The 21,285-nt window shown below is 38.4% G+C and overlaps 1 protein-coding gene across 2 annotated transcripts in view; it reads left to right on the top strand.

Annotated features, from left to right (window-relative positions):
• Nucleotides 1-21,285, top strand: part of LOC117305236 (paired box protein Pax-6-like) — a 103,114-nt gene that overhangs the window by 43,949 nt on the left and 37,880 nt on the right. Inside the window, exons 1-2 of one of the 2 annotated variants that reach the window (XM_033790058.1) lie at nucleotides 5,035-5,560; nucleotides 17,901-18,247. In XM_033790058.1, the coding sequence (XP_033645949.1) occupies nucleotides 5,452-5,560; nucleotides 17,901-18,247 (456 nt within the window). In that variant the 5' untranslated portion in view covers nucleotides 5,035-5,451. Of the gene's footprint in view, nucleotides 1-5,034; nucleotides 5,561-17,900; nucleotides 18,248-21,285 lie in introns of those variants that run through there. The other variant, XM_033790059.1, reaches the window with a different exon arrangement.

Genomic DNA, 21,285 nt, shown 5'->3' with positions numbered 1-21,285 from the left:
TTACAACAAACTTTTTACACAAAGTAAGGATAAACATTGTGTTTAAAAAAAAACAAGCATTTTGATTTTGGCACGTCGCCATAATAATATAGCACAACGGTGTTGTGGACTCATTGAATGACCTCTGAGCTGTTGATTGTAATGTCAAACAGACACGTGACTATACCTTGTGTTTCAAGCCCCCTCAGCCAATCAGATGGCTGCTAACAAAGGAGCTATCCCTTGATAGTTGCGAACATGCTGCCTCAACCTCAAGAGCGAGGCAGCTAGCTAGGCACGAATTAGACGCACCCCAAATGGCGCAGAAAGAAATTCGTCTGGGGTATAAACGCGAGCTAATCAAGCAAGCGTGGTCTCTTTCTCGTGTCGCATGTCAGGAATATTGCGATGGTGTGATGCGGGGCCTAAGTTCACACGTCCCGAGTAGTACCACCGCCCTCCTTTTTACCGCACGGTCCACTACGCGGGGCTAGTCTCTGTACGAGCAGTCAGTTTGAATCTAACGTAATAAGCCAAAACGGGGCTCTTCTCCATCATGAAATTGTACATCAGTGTTTACTAATCGAAGGTGTTAAATAAGCCTTCTCGTGTGGAAAGTAAACGTAGTGGTTTCATGCATCCGTATGTTATACCCTTATCTTACTTTAAACTAATTGACCAAGAATTCCCTTTACTTTCTGAATCGCAACTTCAACTATAATTGTATCCACTTATGAAGGAATTCATTGGTTTCCAGGCCCGGAATTTAACACAGAGGCCACAGTGGTGACGGCCTCAGTTGCCCCGATCTAGTCTTGGTGCCCCTTCAAAATTTTCCCAAGGACTTCAACATTTTGCACTAACTTGAAGTGTCCTTTGCCATTATGAAAATGGCCCTGCCCTCTCAAAGATGAAATTCCAGGCGTGTGGTTCATTTATAGTTCACTTGGAATTAGAAATACATTGAAACTAACCTTACAATGTGTTAAATTCTAACGTAATATCACAATATTTTTGATATTTGGGAAAACCTATACCTAATATAGATATCTTTATTTTCGTATTAAATTGTTTTGCAACAAACCAAATGTTAAGATAGTGACCTCACAATTCGACCTTCCAAAATGCTCAAGTTATTCTTTTGGTAAAAATGTGAGATATAATGGATTGAATTCTGTATTATTTGAAATGGAGTTGAATAATTGAAGCATGCATGATTCATACGTAAATTTTTGAGTAATATTTCAAGAGTGTTTGAACAATGTTCGAGTAATATTTTAGTGATATTCCAGTGCTATTTTGGTACTATTTTGAATGAGTTTTTCATGTTGGATGCACATTTTTGGGAAGCTATCTCCCAACCGAAATGTCACTATATAATGAGTATGTCTATGTCATGCTTTTGACTAAAAAAATACTTTATATTTTATAATTGTGGGCTTTGTACTTGCTTTAGTATAACAAATTAAGTTCGTGTAGGGCGCGAGAATTCCCTCCAATATACGCAGCTTTTTCTCCACGGCATGCACTCAACTTACTGCCGTTCTTCGCAGGCGATGGTTTTTAACCAAGAGTGCAAATTTAATTGAGGTCTCAAATTGGATTATGGATAAATTGTGCCATATAGGTGTGCGTTTTATAATATATTCAAATTTGTTTTAATGAACGTGGCATGATGTCTTTGTCCAGTACAATCTGCAATGCGCGGAATTGAAAACCCACATCGTATTAGAACAAAAATCCCCCACTCACTCAATCGCGCTGCCTGCTGTATAAAGCGAAAACTAGAAATAATGAGTTCGGGTGTGGATTTAATTGCATTGAAGCAAAGAAGAGCGACGAGAGAGAAGGGTGAAAAAAAATAACACTACATCTCTTTTGTGGGGGTGTATTTTTCTACCTACTGTCCAGAAACTGTTTTACGCGGGCAAGCGGCTGGCCTTATAGCACCGCGCTTGAATTGAGCCGTAGATGCAGTGTGTAAAGGCACCCCGCTGTGCCAAAAGTGTAGTCCGGGGTTGCGCTTTTCTTTGGGTCCCTCTCCAGAGTCCGGGCCCGCCGATGTTTGCTTGTTCCTCGGGGACCCTTTTAGAGGATGCCGCCCCGCGCGCCCCTGCCAACCGGCTTGATTGCACTTAACCTGGGTCAAGGTTACCGTATAATTAATGAGGCGATGGTTGATACCATTCCGACTGCCGGGGGTGTAATTATTGTGCAACGAATTAGCAGCAGGTTGGTTGGCTCTTCTCTCGCTCCAGGGTGCGAATTAGTCCGTGTTAAGGAATCGACTCTCATGTTCACCGCAACGAGTATGCGGGAAGGAGGAAAACAAAACTCATAATCTGGGATTCTTAAAAATTGTGGTTGGAGGAGCTTTGCTCGTCGTCCACCCCACTCCCCATCCAGGATCCTCGGCCCGAAGTTTGACAAGTTCCTCCCCCGCCCACTATGGCTTTGTCGGCTCTAGTCGCAGGTGTTGCACCAAGCCGCCCGGCAACAACACACACACACCAAAAGAAGAAGAAAAAAAATACTCGGTAAAAATAAAAACGGCAGTCGGTTTATTTTTTTATACACCGCGAGGACTTTTCTTCGTTCATCTGTTTATGCCCGCAGAAAATCAAATTTGTTTCGATTTTTATTCGGGAAGGGATCCACAGTTTACGCAATTCATGCATTAATAAACACACTGGCGTGTCAAATGTCTTCAGCAAGTTTACATTGGTTGCACTGTACTGTAATTGTGTGAGGGGAGAGTAGAGGGTGGATGGGGGGTTATACAACACAAGGTTGTGGCGTACACTTTAATGATATCATTTTCTTGGATCGATCCATTGCAATATGTTTTAAGAATGGGACAATGTTGACGCAGTGGTTAGGGTCTGACTGGCGCCTAAACAGACACTTAAAAAAGAACCCCAAAAAGCTGCTTATTTTTTCTAAAAGGCAAAGTATACATTTGGTATTTGGAAGCATTCGATAGTTTGTTATGTATGAAGGTATGAACTTAAAAACCAACCTGTGAAAATTTGATTTCAAAAAGTGGTCCCGTTTTTTTTGTTTTAGATACCGCCGAAAATGTGGAGTGGTTTTGTGCAGATGTTTTTTTTAATCCATCTCTATAAAACCTTTTTTTTAAAAACCACATTCCCCAAAGACCCTGGACACTATTGGCAACTGTCAAAAACAGACTTGGTGTATCTCAACATATGCATACAATAACACACCTGTGAAAAATTGAGCTCAATTGGTCGTCGAAGTTGCGAGATAAAAATGAAAGAAAAAACACCCTTGTCACACGAAGTTGTGTACTATCAGATGATTGATTTCGAAACCTCAAATTCTAAATCTGAGGTCTCGAAATCAAATTCGTGGAAAAGAACTTCTTTCGTTACTTCAGAAGAAGCCGTTTCTCACAGTGTTTTTTTTTTTTTTTTTTACTATCAACCTCTCCCCATTACTCGTTACCAAGTAAGGTTTTATGCTATTATTTTGAGTAATAACCAATAGTGTCAAATGTCTTTAACCTTGGCTATTCGGCTTCGGGCTACGTCTGCTTAACGTATTTCTCAATGCATGTGAAGGTGGGGATCTAGCCACATCCTATAAGTCTAAAATTGTCTCCTTTCAATATGAAATCCCAACTTATCAAATGCTGATGATTTGTTCTGTACCAGGCAGTACGTACAAAAAGACATCCACATACCAGTACCACGGTGTGTTGGTTCCCACAATTCTATCAAATTCATCAACTACACCAACTAGTTTTCGTGTTGCTAATATAAAATTGACCGTGGAAGTTTAAGTACACATTGTTGTCGCTTGAGTTCCAAATCTGAAGAGAAAGAATAATCTAGCGTGTAGATGATGTATACCCCATTAAGCATGGGTGCAAGGGCGACTGAACTACTGTGGGAAAATCGCCACCACCCCATGGTAGGTTTGCACGTCTTTGTTATGTAGCCCATGTCATGTGTGTTAAACACTGTGTGTGGCATAATGTGGTAGATGTGGTGTAAAGAATACGTAAACCATAACATATTATCAATATTATTATTAAACCTGTAATGGATATCCACCCTTAAATTTGTGGCAACTCCTTCTTCACCACCTCAGCGGAATTTGGTTGAAGTTTCTGCACACTCCTATTAATTTGTTAGAAAATGATAGAGACATGATTGTCCACCACAGCAACTCACTTATTTTCTGTGAGCTTTAGGAACTGTTTATCCCCAAACTATTCCCTTTTCTCTAAAAATAAGAAAAGCCTAATGATTTAATTATATTATTGTGATATAGAGAGTTGCTAAAGTGGTCGCCTTTTGCGTTTTTTCGTTCGTGTCGTAAATTTTGGTTCGCTCAATTTGACGACGAATGAAGCCCAAATGAGTGTACATTTATTTTTTGAGGTTAAACATGCAAACTCAAGTTAGTTGTGACACAATTTATTCCAAGGCAACACCGACAACGTTGTCATTTCTTTACAGAACTTTATTTTGATATTTTTCAAGGCGCGTTTTCCTTTTTGTGAAGTAATGCTTTCATCGTTGTATGGTTATTTGTGCAGCAGCAGCTACGGTAGAAAGTACACTCGGCTACGCGAATCATTGCAATGTGTGTTCGATATGTCATTTTGGATTAGGCGCTCACAAATTGTGTTTGAACAACCATGCCGAATGAAAAGGAAACGATCCGTCCAGTGTTGAAGTTAAGTCGCTTGAAAATTGCTAAACAAAGTGCGCGTAACGTGTGCAGCAACCACACACGAGAGTTCGCAGCGCAGGCCAAGGGCAGCGTTCCCCTCTGGCGATGCAGTAGGGCGCCCTCTCTCGACCGCTATTCCTCGGGCTATACTATACATGCCGGTGTAATGTTATTACGAAGAGCTTGGGGTCATGGGTATGCAAATGAGCTGTTTGCTGAGGCCAAGTTCACGGGTGTGTATTAATGAGGGAAGGCCGTGATGCCTAGACAGTGTGCGCTGGACTGATATAATAGGGTGGAATACATCTATAACAAAACATAAAGCGTACTCATTCTTGTATGTGAGATCATTACGTCTGGTCCTAGCCTTGAAGTTGTCTCCAAACAAACGGTCTTGGCACGGGCCCTGGAAAGAGTCAGGGGCGGCTTGCTCGTCCTCTCTGTCATCATCAAGGAGATTTAGGGAACAGATTTTGTCATCCTAAGTCCGGGCTTCTGCCTCTCGCCTCTCTCGTGTGATCAACAGGGAGTTTGTTTCGAAGCGGGAATTCTTCTTCATCAACCGGGGGGCTTTAAACGCCGTGTGGAAAGCTCGTTCAACGTAAACACGAGAACTAAACTCCGTAGTGTCAATACCTCCGGGCGATTCGCCGAGTATTTTTTTCTTCTTTTCTTCTCTGCTCTTCTCTTCATCCTCCACCCTCTCTTGTATTTTGTTCGGGTGCTCCGGGGAGGTTAAAAAACAAGGAGTGTTTGTTGCTGTGAATCATGTCGCAGCAAAACGGCGGTGATGCCCCGGCGGGCTCTGGGGGAAGCACCTCCCCGCAGGGCCAGTCAGACGCGGCGGCCAAGTCCAAGAAGGGAAGCCGTTCACGAGGTAAGTAAAGCCCCCCACACTCTCTACCCATCACCTTTTCTACTACTCCGGGTTCTTCCCCATTTATTTTCGGAGCTTTTCGGAAATCCTAGCCGCGAGCGGGGTTTAAGGGGGTACCAGATTATCGGTGATGACGAAGTTTTAGCTTTCGTGGCTTGTTTTGTTGTATTCAAGTATTCAAACGTGCTTAGTATATGAAAGAGTCAAGTCTCCCGCCAGTAACATTGAATATTTTTCAACTATTTGCGTAAAACAGCTATTCCATAAAACCTGATGTGCATTTTGTTTTCTCACTCATTTTGTTGTTGTTTTGATTCAATTTTTCGAGTGACTACTCCCTCTAAATGGACGAAAACATTCAATCCGTATACACAATAAATATTCACCGTTGACTGACTGTCAGTTATGACATTGTTTATGTAATCAACACATGAACTCTTGTGATAAAATTCGTTGGTCACTTACGGTTGATTAAAACCTGTAGTGTTGGTCTATATGGCTCCAACCTACGAGGTAGTTCTCACTGTGATCATTATTATCACCAGCATTAGTCAATACCACAATATTACCCCTCTAGAACAGTGGTTCAACATCCAAAACGAGAGACTATGTAAAAAAGCACAGCGGTTTCTACCCAATTTCATGAAAATTCGTTGATGCTATTTCCCACGCGGTTCAAATCTAATAAACACTTGTGTTTTAAAACCCCCATCACTGCCACTGCGCTTCCCGCATTCACACAAACAAATCACTACTTTCTTGATTAATTGTCATACTAGACAAGGACAACTGATGACGAAATGTTATTCTGGCTTATAAAGTGGAGCATTCGATCAGTATATTAGTATATTTTTCATAAAACTGAATTTTAAAACTGAGTTTATTGAGCTAACGACGATTTTCCTGTATAATGAACGCTTCACCGTGTGTTATTGTATGATGACTGAGGGACATAGTTCAATGCGATAGCCAACGTGCACAATTCACCCATACGTCTCTGTGTGTATAATGGCCTAATACAGTGTTTTAGCCATGCAGACGGCAACACTGTGTGTGTACACAATGCGTGCAGTAATCAACCGGTTGACAAAAGCGAGCACTATATGTCATGTTTTAATATTGACGAAATAAATGCTATTCACTCCCATAATAGCAGTGTATGATAGATTGTCTTCGTAACCAGAGACCAGTATAAGTTATCTATCAATCTACATGATCATTGATTCGTATACGACATTTTAAATTGATTACAAAACTAAGTCATACTTCCTTCCCATACGTAAATTGACATTGTATCAACATTTAATCCATTCATGTTTCCATATTGTACGTGTATTACATCCTTTTGCCTCCGAGATCATATTTTGCAATGGCATTTTCTGCAATAATTGTTGCAAAATTTGAGTTAACTCTTGTCTGAGAACGACGTAACTGCAGCCACTGTCAGCTGTGCTTGATATCGTAGTCTTTGCACCTTAATCTGGCACAATAGAAATACCTTTGAGTATGATGATTTTTCTATGAGGAATAATTATTCCTATAATCTTCTACGCTGTGTAGTAGTATAGCAAGACAGTTCTCTAAATACAAACTCTACCTGGCAAGTAGATACACACATGGTGTTACTGCAAACCAAATATAAAGAAAGACAGTTCTCTAAAGAGCAAACTCTACCTGGCAAGTAGATACACACATGGTGTTACTGCAAACCAAATATAAAGAAAGACAGTTCTCTAAAGAGCAAACTCTACCTGGCAAGTAGATACACACATGGTGTTACTGAAAACCAAATATAAAGCAAGACAGTTCTCTAAAGACCAAACTCTACCTGTGCAAGTGGATACACACATGGTGTGACCGCAAAACAAATCTAATAATTATTTTTGTCCTACCCAGACAAAACCATTTTTGTGTGTATACACACACAACAAATCTTGTTGAGTTTCTTCTCAAATAATACCAGGAAGTATAACATACCAGTCCATTTCAACGCACAGTACAAACCACCACCCCTTTTTTTACCGCATTCAAGCCCCTCCCTCTCCTACCCTCCCACCCTAGTTTCCCGTCTTTCTCCACCACAAAACGACCCGAAAATCGCATCAAATTGGTCCGTCGTGTTCCTGAACCGTCGTAAAGCGCCTTTTGAAGGCTTACGTGCTTTTAGTTTCACGTTCAAAAGTTGATCCCATCAAAAAATAGTGTTTAAATAGAATAATGATTTTTATCCAAGGATGTTCCGGTTTCTGGAGCTACTCAGTCGATGAAATAATAATGGACGGGTCTTTGGTTTATTTTTATTTTTCTATTCACGCTACAGTATTGCATATAAAACACAAGATAGTTTCACGTGATTTAAATATTAACGATAGATATAACGTATTGTTAACCAGTAACTGCGAAAACAAATCTGTAATATAGTTAGTTTGAGCCCCCCCCCCCCACAAAAAAAAAAAAAAAGAAAAAAGAAAAAGTAATAGGCCTAATAATAACAATAACTAGAGTTTCCTCATCCAAAAAGTTTACAACAATTATTATGAAAGAAGTCACATTGATAAAAAGTCCTACAAAACCTTCTTAGGTTTTTTTTCTCGAACTGTGCAATAATATTTCTTACTTTAACCATTCAGCACTTTTAAAATTTCAAAATTATCATTTCAAAATCTCTGTGTATACATAATTTGCCACAACTGTCTTCACTAAACTGAAAGTTGTTACAGAGATACTGTGGAAATAATCCAACGATTTGAAAAGAACTATTGTTATCAATTGTCGTTTATCCCGTAAATCTTCCCGCTTGGATTTTTGTTTTACATTGATACCCGATCAACAGCCCAAACGAGAAAAACCCATTGTTTGCCCTTTCTGTCCCTCATGATTGAATTGTTTGCCTTTTCTGCCCCTCGTGGATGACTCACACATTAAATTAATTTCGATTGTTCGAGGTATAAAGTGTGATTTTACGAGAAGACAAACGCACGGCCCACAGATCGCGTCAGACCGTTGCTCACTTCATCTTCCCCCGTCAACTGATCCGATTTAACCGGCGGCACATTCACTAATTCCCGCCCAAAAGACTCTCGTACTTTGCTATCTCGCATTAAAACCAGACAGCATTATTTTTGTATATTTTTGGGGGGGGGGAAAGTTTTACAATTGTTGCCCCTTTGTGATGGATTTATCATAAATCTAAGGAAATTCACCGGCAAAGACGGTACAATTCGTAACCTTGTAATAGGCTTTAGGAAGACAAAGTACAAAATAATACAAACCCTAAATCAGCCTTGTAAAGAGTCTAAAACCATTTGGGATGAAAGGAAGTACTTAGTGGTCAGTCCTCATTGACACCCTAGCTTGTGGAATTTTGTCCAAAAATATCCCCTCTTTTCTGAATCGACTATTTTGGTATAGAAATTTGAACACTTTTGAAATTGGACAAGCTGAATCAAACAACAGTTGCACAAAATTGAACGCAATGTTGTATAACTTTAAACCAAAAATGGAGACTTCATTACGAATAACTTCATGGTATATTTTTGTTCTATTTCATTTTAACTTGTGCGTTCTATCCTACTTTGTTACTCCGGCGACTACTCTTGTATTTTTTGATGACAACATGTTGCATAGTGACTACAACCCCACAGAACAAGATCCATATATAAACATACAAACAAGTTTCATATCATTATTTTTGAGAATTTGTATGTACTATTTTTTTTCTTATAAACCGCCTGCTTCTCTTGTCACCAAGGCTGCAATATGATTGTGTAATATCTACCACGGGTAGAAATTATAATCACATCTTTTGTTATTTAATCCAATCATCTGGAATGCGTTGATGTCATTTTGGGGGCTGGGTGGGTAGGGGGGGGGGTCATGTCAGCCCGTCTTCTACCTCCCTCAATCCCATGTGTTCTGATTGACCAAATGGCCTTGTTATGAATCGAACCTTATCAGCAAACACACACAGAGTGTTTCCCCATAGATTGGGAATCCATCGTATTCAGTGTGATTCAACGGTTGTCTCTTTCGATGAAAAACCACATCGGTGAATCATTCTCACAAGGATAAATCACCAACCACCCCCCCCCCGGTTCTTTTCTCACAATCGAAATATTCTACTCTATTGTGTCGAGAGATAATGCAGCGTAACCAATACTCGGTAACAGTACCTTCCCTTCATGTTAGCCGTTCTTAGAAGATCAATGACTAAATTGCCGTTATGAAAATAATAATATCAAATTAATATAATAGATATAAAGTTGCCTGAAATACCAATAATGATATTGCCTAAGAATTACTGTTTTTTAAACGCGGTATTATGCTCAATAACTTGTTTGGTTATCAGCTCATTTCGGTTGTCTTGGTTATTCGATAAATTTGTAGTTTGATTTGTAGCTAATATTTTTAGACCATCAGCACTGTATAGTCGGTACTTTCTAAATCCGATTAAATTATTTCATCAACCTTTCCTCTCTTTTTTTTTTTTGGGGGGGGGGGGGGCTCATTTGTAAAATTAATTTGTCTTTAACAAGACAGGTAAAATAATGTCAATGCCCCGTTCGCTTTGAAACCAACTCATAACAAAAACCTACTTTTGAAACAAAGCCCATTTGAAAGATTAATTAACTCAAACATAATACAATCTCCCTGCAATGAAAACATTAAGCACATTATGGCTATATTTCATGTATTCGTTGTTTTAACAATCGCAATTACAAAAATAATGCAGGTTTTTTGTTCTGAATTCTACGCAAAAAACAACAGCCTTGTTAGCTGATCATGATTAGCTCGTAAAATAATCAACTCGGGTTTGAAAATAATATCAATTTGAATTGTTGCCAAGCTAGGCTCTCCTCCCCATGTATACAAACCTTTTATTCTATTGTTTCTTGTATGCAGATTTTTCTACTCGTTATGTACGGGGGGATCTCATGTTTGTATTATAGGAATCTCGCTGTGTGTATCTATCAGTGTCAAGGTCAGATCGCGGTACGGGGCAAGCCGTTTCTCTCCCCCTTGCATAATACCGAGGAATTCTAACGAATTCCCCCTTCGAATATTGCCTTTAATTGGAATTTTCTTCACGAGATCGTAGACAATGCGTTAGGTGTTACGCTTAGCCATACAGGTCTTACCCTACAAGAAAATTAATATCATATTTTATTAGGATGTTAATTTCATGTAGAATTTTAAAAGGGCTGATGCAGGTTTGTAGTAAATGTAAGAATATCTGCGCGTGTTTTATTAGGTCCGGGCTCATTATCGGAAAGGTAAAACAAAGGACAAATTTGTAAAAGGAATTTCTACTGGTAGGCCTACCTTCTATAATTCCTGTAAAGATTACAAAACTGACAGCAATTTGGATATTAAAGTTTAAATTATCGTTAAAAAAAATATGATGTAGTATTTCAATTCAACGAAATTTCTCATAATTTTAGTTTGCATGTTTTTATTAGTAACTTCAATTTGTTAACCTAATATAGAGGTACCTCGGTATTTTGGGGGAGAGTAAATAAATTATTTTCTTAAATCGTGGTTTTCAAGAGAAGGTCCCGTTATTTGATGATCAAAATAATTTTCTTACTTTAGCATGATCAATACATTCAACTGATATTACTGGCTTAAGCTTTCCGGCTATGTAACACTATCAAAATATTCGCTTTTTGTTGTCAATTTATCTAGAAATCTGCCTGTTCTCAAACATTCACTCTTTCTTTGCCGAGATGTAGAACAAAGAGCTATTCCAGCAGCTTTATTCCCCATACTGCATCTCTGTTGAACTCCTTGCATTGTGAATGTTTCCGTCCATCCTACAATCTAGACTGTTTTAAGAGGAATATCAATTCCTACCTTCAGCTCCCCTAAATTATGTTCATCTTTAACATCCTTCTTCTTGCAGCCCCTTAAAATGGTGGTTTTAAACCTTGTTTGGGGCGAACTTGAATTATTAAATTTTAAATTAAAAAAATAATACGTTGATTATAAATGATCGTTATATAAATGATAAACCAATAAAGGTTTTCATCTCATATATTTCCCCTTTTTACTCAGCCCATGAACAAAATAATAATTAAGTCTAAGAAAATCTTCAACCCAAATAAAGCAGACAAAAATACACACAACCCCAAGTGCATTGCAACAGTGTGTTGCCACACACGACTCGATCAAATAAATAATGATAATGCTATCACACAAAAAACACCGCATTATCTGAAAATTGTCGCTACTGTGTGGGAAAACTGAACTATCCCTTTGTTATGAATTTCCCATTCACGAGTCTATCAGCTTGGATTGCTCATTTTCCGTCGAGGTTTTTTTTTCCTGTCTCTGCCTTCATCCGTCGCCATACACAAGGGGGGGGGGGGGGGTTCCACACTAGACGTACACCATCGTATTGAGTTTATTATATACGTTTATACACAGCGTGCCATTGTCAATGGCTATGTTTAAAACACTCAGTGTCGGCCTAACACACTGCATAATGCGAGGGAACACACCGCGCTATGAAATAAGGGAATGGAATTTAAACACAAATTGGTGGTGTGTTACACTCTTTGGGGAATGTGGGAATGCATATCAACAATAATTTTGGCATGATTTCCATATAAATAGTTGTTTTTCGAAAAGGTTTTGAAAGTTGTTTACACATCATTGGGCCACAAATTCGCTTAATGCGTTTTTCATTATCGAATTTGGTCATGCATGTTCCCCATTCACATTATACACTAAAATTTACATTTTACACACTAAACTCAAGCTTAATCAGCGGATTTTTTTTATAGTCAGTTGATATTTTCTAATTATTAATAACAATTGAGTATAAATTCGGCACTATTAATTTGCCTTGGCCAGTTTAATTTCAAACATTAAAAAACAATAATTTTGATGAACAAAAATAATGTTCTTTTTATTTGAGAAATAATACGTACCTAACATTGCTTTAAGGCCATGAAAACAACAGTGTTATTAGTGTATCATATTTGGCAATACTTTAAATTCAAAATAGAATATGAAATGTCACAAAATTTCAAAAGTTCGTTGACTTATGATTAAGAACTAATCATAGCCCCAAGTTTGCGTCAGAGTTTGGCGCGAAAACTCCCCGTCCGTGATAGAGATTCTCTTCGATCTGGATCAAACGTGAATCATAATTAAGGTGACGAATAACCCGTCTTCGAAAATGTTGACGATGTCACCTATCAACTTAAATAAATATATACATTCATTTAGTTCTTATTAAAGGATTTGGGTACTTTTTCAAAATGTCCATAGATTTACATTAAACTTACAGGGTTTAACATAATGATAGTGGAAAGCTTCCCTTCAAATATTACTTACTGGGGTGCTGTAGTTATTGAGAAGTTAATGGGTAAAACAATGTCATGAAAATACGTTTGTAAATGTTTAAAATGTTTAATTTTGGTCTCATGAGACCCAAATTATTTTCATGACGTTGTTTTACTCATTTCCCCAAAACTACAGCAACTCAGCACGTAATATTTTCAGGGAAGATTTAATGCAAAAAATTGTTACTGACCTGACGTTTCGACCCTAGCAGAATCTTTCTTGAAGGCTAAATGACAACACAACAAACATGAACAGGTAACTAAGTGAAACATAAGCAGTGAAGTAATAATATTAATGTCTGAAAGGTGATTCTCAAACTTCAAGTCCGAACCCCAACCATAGCCATAAACAAACACAAAACGTAAAATAAATGTAAATAAATAACACACATCACAGTAGTAAACAAAATCATATGACAGTTGATATCTATTAAAAGTAACAATTTAAAATAGTAACTAGTTATCAGACTATATAAGATTTAATGTCGATAACTATAATCTCGATTACCAATTTATTTCATGGTCTTAAGTTTACACCTGCATCCCATTATACAGTTGTCTTCTAGTACCCATCATCTTCCTCAGTCAATCTTTTCCTTGTCATCTCCTGCCTCCTTAATGGAACGTGTCATCCACTAAAAGAAAAAGCCCCTCCCCCAAATATCCGATAAAGTGACATTAAAATCATTAATTTCCTTCATCCTAAGAAACGTCACTGTTATAAGACCACCCCCCCCCCCCCATCCCCATATTTCCTCTTTCAATCAACTACAGTTGAATGTTCCGTCATCTTCACCGGTCATTGATTGATAATTATGTCAAAAAAAACTTACTAAGCACAGAAAAGTGTTGCTCAACAGAAACAGGTAACCAGCCAAAGTCACATTAAGTTTAGATTGTTGTGACTGGTACCCCACTTAATGTTTGCTTAGAAAAGAAATTTTTCAACAGGTTCTTTTGGTCATTTTAATGTTCACCTATACAACCCCAGTCAACTTGACAAAATACGAACTTAAAAAAAAAACAGACGCTGACAACTCCCATAAAACATTCAAAAACAATAATATTGTAATGTTTTATGTGTATCTCAAGTCAACAGTGTGTAGTGTCACCATAATTTTTCAATCAATCTTAATCTAGCAATTCCAAAATAAAAATACTCCAATCTGAAATCGATGGTACATGACTATGGATTTTTCATAATGTCTCAAACCTAATACATCCAATGTCAAAATAAACTTCCGTATCTGCCTACAAATATAATTTAATATCTCATGGATATTATCAAACTATACACTGCCCTCTTGTCAACCTATTTCAAGTTGAATTCCTTTAAAGGCAAATTATGTTCAGATCTGCTTTAAGAAACCCAGACATTTTTCACACCTTGTGATTGTGAATTATTCAAACATCCTTCGAGTATCTCAAGAAATTCATGTTTATTTTGAAGGGTAGATGTAGAATATTTAATCTCCCATCACAATAGTTGACAAGTCCAGGACAAGACAGAAATAATATTTTGTTTCTGTTCATTAAAAATTTAGCATCTTTTCCATGATGCTGCCATTTTTTTTCTTCTTCAAGACTTCAAATGCCACAAGAAGGTCAAAATAGTCTGGTATCCATATTAGTCTGACGCTATAATCGGTGTTCTTTGATGATATTCCATAAAGGGAACACGACAGTGTCAGCACTTCGATTGAAGAGTATTCACCTTTTCACCTAGTACGTTAGTTGACGTTCTTTGACGTTCGTTTGCGTCATTTTAGCATCAACTAAAACATTATTTCCGAATTCAGCCAAACATCTATTTATATATCAATAGAATAATATCAAAAGCACGAATATATCATCCAAGTTATACATTTAAAATGAAGAGGATGACGTAGGGGGCGCTAAATCCATCGCATCACCTTACATTTATCATTCTACTCAAAAAGATGAGTTTCTTAAAATAGTCTACAGAATTTTAATCCGAAAACAATACTCGTATCAGCCACCATGGGGCCGTCAAAATGACGTCATTATTTTCTATGACCTAATTTTGTGTGTCAGGCAATATCTGTAGTCGGTCCAGCATCTAAAGGTATTCCTCGAAATGTGAATAAACGACAATTGGAATGTCTACAAGTCAGTGGCAGAGAACTCATTTTGAAACACGAGCAAATCAAAAGACGAACAAGTCAACCTCTTTGTGAAATAAATATGAGACGAACACATTTTAAAATGCACTCTTTCAAAACCCAATGATTTACTTGAGAACTAGAGGATTGGAATGAATTGACTCACCCCAAAACCGCAAAATGTTGTTAATTTATAACTAAGGTTGTGAAATTCGGCATCACACACTCAATTTGTTTCCTTAAAACAAAGCTCTAACATTTTTCGTTTTCCAAAATGTATTATTCTGTTAAATATTCTTATTCTTGTAACTGTATAATTGGTTCGAACATTCCCTTTAAAATGACTGCTGGACCATTGCTTCAAATCTCTGCAGCATACGAGTAAACGAACGCAAGTCTTATCTCTGGAATCTAAAATCAAAATCTGTCGTCAGGATGTGGCAACGGCGACTTTTTATCTTCAGTTCACCATTTAAAAAAATCTACTCCTGCGAGATGGAGAGAGGGAGGGGGGGGGGGAGAAAAGAAAAAAACTCTTCACAGGCAAAAGCTGTTATAATGTCCTACGCTTCTGCCGGGAGTTCGCCGCCGGGGGAAAAGCAGCCAAATTACGGGGGAGTGTTCTTTTATTGCCCTTGAACCCTCTTCCTTTACTCCGGGTACAGTGTCGCTCAGACTAAAGTAGCCCTCACATAAACATTCTCGCGCGGGGGCTCTCCTCCACGGTCGGCACGAGGGACGCACGACGCTGCTGGCTGGCAAGGGGCCTCTTATTGCATAAAACGCGGCAACAGAAAGGTCTAAATGTAATTTAAGTTTATCGGGTGGGAAAGCCTTTCCACGCCGTGTTGTAATGCACGAGTCATGCGTATCAGGGGATATATTTAAACGGATGGGAGACAGATCGTAGTGAATGTACCCAAAGGCAATGATGGTGGAATGGAATTTAGTCTTAAACTTGATACTCATGTCCCCCCTTGATCCTTGTGGAAGGAGGGGTATGTGAACTTTCCGGAAACAAAAAGAGCAAACAAAAAGGCAGAGGGGGCGGCAGTAAGATGACTTTCAAAATATTAAGAATATTTCGGGAATTTTCTAACAAAATGTGCGCGCTATTAAAGAAGTGATTGCATTGTTTGATTTCAGTGCCAAAAGGAGATTCTGTTCTCACAGAGGGTGGACATCGGAAATGACAACAGAAACAACATATAGATATATATAAAGAAATCTTTACCGGGTTAAAGGACTTATGTGTTGAACTGCATCAATAAAACAAGTGGTATATTATTTTAAAACACAGTGATATTCATTGAAGGTAAATTTGTTATTATGCGTCATTCTGAAAACAGGATCTATATACAAGCTCTTTAAGAAGTGAAACATGCTCTTTAAGATGTGAATAATCCCCTTGAACATAATTTGCTGGAGATTTCATTAACTATTTTTATCGCACGCTGCTTTGTGACTGCTTCTAATAATAAAAACTCCATTTGATTGCAGTCATTTATTAAGACAATCACGAGGTCTAACGAAAACGCCTGGACGACCCATGTCCTTAGAGCTTGAGAGGAAAAAGGAAAAAGGAAATAATGTGAAAAAGTGATCAGTTTTCGATTAAGACAAGTCCTTGCTCTGTTCATGCCCCCCCCCCCCCCCACACACACACCCAGTCTGTCATCCTTGCCCTTTTCGATACAATAATGCAACTTCAAACAAATTTAGGAAAAATGTAGTCTTAATAAAGTGTCGCTGAAATGAATATTTTTTTTATAAATGACCGCCACGCGACTTTATTAAAGACAATTATTATGCTAGCCAGGCTAATTAATGTTGCTGTAATTTTGCATCTACAGTCCGACATGGGAGACGGGGGACAATAAAAAAAGTATGTTTACACCGTACATTGTTATGGTCGCAATGGGCGCTAGCGATGAATGGAACCGTCAAAGGCAGGGCCCGAAGAAGAAAAAAAAGGATACAAAAACGAGATGGGATTGTGAATCGATGTGATCAGGTCGATATGAAATGAGTTTGGTTTTAGGATGGTAAGGTTAGAATGGAATGAGGGGGAGGAACGAACCGTTTTGGGACACGCGTAGTTTTTTTTTATTTTTTTTTTATTTTATTTTTTTTATGCCAGTGATGGACCCAGTTGTTGGTAGTCGGTAGTCGCCTATTCTTCCGGTGCTGAGTCCGATGTATCGAACGTACGCAGGGGGACCGGAAACCAGACTCTAACGAAATCATAGAAAATACCTTAATATAAACAGTGGTAACTGTCCTCACTTTTTAAGAATCTCATTTTGTATTTGTTTATTTATTTGCTGTTTTTGTTATTATTCCATAATACATTATCGGAATTTCTTTTAAGAATGACTGTAAATATTTTGATGAGAACCTTAATGGATTATATACAACAGTCGGGCACCAATAAACGACTGTGTAGTTTCCTACTGCATTTGGAACAGGGTCCCAGTTGATTCAAATGAGCCAATAAAAGTGGCTTGGCTGTCAGTAAGGCAGACTTCCTCACAACGACTGTTTCGTGTTATGTTATGTTATTGGTTATTGTCTTTTACAATGTCTCGGACGGGTGCAAACATATGTATGCTACCTTTTATTAACAGGTTTAATGAGTCTGTTTGTGTATTGCAAGTTGTTTTAATTACTGACCAACATCCTTTGAGTTTCTCATTTGCATTAATGTACCTTTCATGTCTCATTTGCATAGGTATCTAACTGCAAATGTATAATTATTGATATGTCCCATCTGCATACGTCTTATTGCTATGTCTCATTTGCATAAGAGTAACTGTCACATGTCTCATTTGCATAAGTCTCATTGTCACATGTCTCATTTGCATACAGGTCATAGTGGAGTCAATCAACTCGGCGGAATGTTTGTCAATGGCCGCCCCCTACCTGACACCACCCGCCAGAAGATCGTAGAGCTCGCCCACAGTGGGGCCAGGCCCTGCGATATCTCCCGTATCCTCCAGGTGTCCAATGGATGCGTCTCCAAGATACTAGGCCGATACTACGAGACGGGTTCCATCCGACCCAGGGCTATCGGGGGCAGTAAGCCCCGGGTAGCCACCCCTCTGGTGGTCAGCCGAGTCGCCCACTACAAGAGAGAGTGTCCGTCCATATTTGCTTGGGAGATAAGAGACCGGCTCCTGGCTGAGAAGGTGTGCACACAGGAGAACATTCCAAGTGTAAGTCAAGTTTCCTCTCTTTTTTGTCTTGTTTACCTCGACCGCCCTCTGTGGGTGATGGGTGGAAATGATTCTGAGACAGACGGTGAATGTGTACGGCCGTTTTCGAAACCACGGCGAATTGGGATTGGGCTCTGTCAGTTATTTAGAAAGCATGTGCTTTCCTAATATAGGGCTTCAAGCAATTGGACGAAGCCCATGTTCAACCTTGTTTTCGAAAACGGCATGTAGTATAATCCAGAACTTGTTAACAAACTTCTATTAGACACGTATTTTCAATAAATCAAAATAAGGGAGTTGGCCTAAAGTGAATATAGCAATACTATTTAGAGTTGCAATGTAAAATAATTTATTTGTATAGCAGAATGTAACAGAAATGTAAACAACAAAATCAACAACAACAACAACAACAACAAGACTTGTCAGACCTGGTACTCAATTGATCTTGTTTGTCTCTGGGCACTACGGGATGCTCCTGAAAAACAAAAACAAATACACCAACAATAATTCGCTTCCACATTCAATGCTCAACGAAATTGTCGATGTATTGTTAAAGTTTTTTCTTGCAATCATGATGAACTGATTCAAAGCCTTTAGTAATTTCTTTGAGCTTCTGAAATTTCAATCTTGAAGTTTTCTGTAACAAAATATAAAAACAACTTGAGTTCTTGATTCCAAATCTTCCCAGATTAAAAAAACATGTAAAATTAGAATTTCGTTTTTATGAGCTTGAAAAAAAATAAAAATTGTAGTCGATCAGATAGAAATCGTTGATCTTGAACTTCGGAGGCTTTCTCACTCGTAATCCGGAAGCCACGTTAGTATAGTCCATTGGCAAGAGCCAGTTATTGCGTCAAACTACAATATGAAATATTTCTTATCAACACAACAAAACCTTAGAAAATTTTCTATAATAGATGGGGGTCCCTTAACTAAACAATCTCCTCTTCGACCCCCAGCCCCTAAACAACACCTAGTCAATAAAATAAAAAACCATATAGGAAACGCTGCTTCAAAAGACTGTTCTCCAAAAGAACCACCTTTTTCTTTACAACGTTAATAAAGAGAGCAGAAGAAAAAAAAAATCAAAAGGGTCCCTTCTTAAAAAGAAAGGGAGAAAAAAGTACATTTGACCGCGGTGTACGGGGTAGTTGGAGCTCAGAGAACAAAGACCCGCCGTGTTTTTCTTTCCCTCGTCGGCCGGCATTGCGGGGAGGAAAGCAGGCTCCAGAATGACTGCCGTGACGCTGCTTTCTAGCCGACCCAGTGTTGTAACCACATATAGCAGTTGTTATCATTAGAATTGGCATGAATAGCTCCAGAATATGAAGGTTCAAGTACGTTTTTTTGTTATTCTCTTCACCAGGCGGTAGTGTGTTTATTTATTCATAATAATGTACAATTGCTGTTAGTGGGTTGCTTTTGAGCACGCTATCAAAACTTATTACGATGTTAGTAGGATTTCTTTATTCTAATTTTTAGGTTTTTTTTATTACTTAGTGGTTGTGGTTTACAATAACAAAATCTATTGAAAAAACATGAGGGGAAATTTTGTTTGTACGGAAATTAAAATCACTTTCGGGCTGGGTTTATATACAAAATACTGAATTTCAAATAATATGGTGGACAACTCCATCCCCAAAAGGGAGCTCATGTTTAAACAATGAAACCATAATTAAATTGAGTTTAATTCAGCTTCTTTCCACTGGTATTACGTCATAGGCATTTCTTGACCTGTTGCACAAATGCGCTTGCGCGGGTAGCAAACAATAAGCCATGCAAATGTATATGCATTATTCATGAATGATGGACGAGCGATAGTGATACTAGTTGTGTTTACACTGTCTGTGTAGAACATGTACAACGTGCAAGTTGTGGGAAATTCTGATAGGTCAAGAAGAAGAAAAAGTGTGCTGAATAACAGACATACAAATCGTTACATGGTTTCTAAGACACAATATTGTATTCTTGATAAGAATGACCCAATGTAACAAAACATTCCCATGGTAAAGAACAATAGGTTCACAAAATGTGACAATAATGTGAAGTTCAAGACCCCGTGCCGTGGTTCTAACACGTCTTCGGTAAACTTCAAAGAGCCCCTTTGCTCCTCTTTTCAACAAAAGAAAATAACGAGAAAAAAAGATGAGCCGTAAATAATTACGGATCGCCAACAACTCTGTATAGATGAACGTTGGGTAAGCGTCCTCCTCACACCACAGTAAAGCGTGCCGTATGGGTGTATAGACTTTGCAAAACGAACGCGGAAAAAAATACGAGAAAGATTTCGCGTTTCTTTTACTGGCAAAACAATTTAACTTGGTGATAAGCTTTGTTACTGTTCCTTGAATCGGAGATGTCCTAAACGATTGCCGAGATGCGCATTCCATCAAGGTGGTGATTCGTGGGATTGAATGTGGGGGGGGGGGGGGGTATTGTTGTTCATTTCATGCTAGAATTAATGGTGGACAAAATAAAATGCGCCAACGCACTGTTTTGTGGGAGACGATTTTTGGGAAGCACCATACGGAATAGAAATTTGTCTTTGTTGCGAAAACAGTTCATCTAACAAGAGTGTGGTATGTGTGGCCTTCAATTATATGATTGCATCCGTTTAAACTGAGCTAAATTGTCATGGTTTGTCATAATGAATGACATAGCATCGTGAGCTGGACTAACCTCGTGGGAATAAGGGGAAACAACCGACTTGGGAAGAGTCTACGTCACTCGTATTAGACCTTGAGAACTGCTGGCGAAGCAAAGACCTACTAACGCTCATACGGTAATTAGATAGTCTCCAGAGAACCCGTTTTCCCATTCTCATTTCGATTGACTCTTGGGAAAATCAAAACAAGTCGGCGAGTTTTTCACACATTGTGTTTTCATTGTCGGAATTTAATCCATGAAAATGCAATGCAGATCTTTTCAAAATAGTAAGTTCTTTGAAAGCCAGTTTGTATAGCGAATTAAATGGTTTTAGATTATTTCATTTAATTAACAATGGAGCAGTAATTAATTTTGTTTTATGAAATCTGTTG

The sequence above is a fragment of the Asterias rubens genome, chromosome 22 (genome assembly GCF_902459465.1).
Source record: "Asterias rubens chromosome 22, eAstRub1.3, whole genome shotgun sequence".
Lineage (NCBI taxonomy): Eukaryota > Metazoa > Echinodermata > Asteroidea > Forcipulatida > Asteriidae > Asterias > Asterias rubens.
This window is presented reverse-complemented; position numbering and strand designations above follow the sequence as displayed.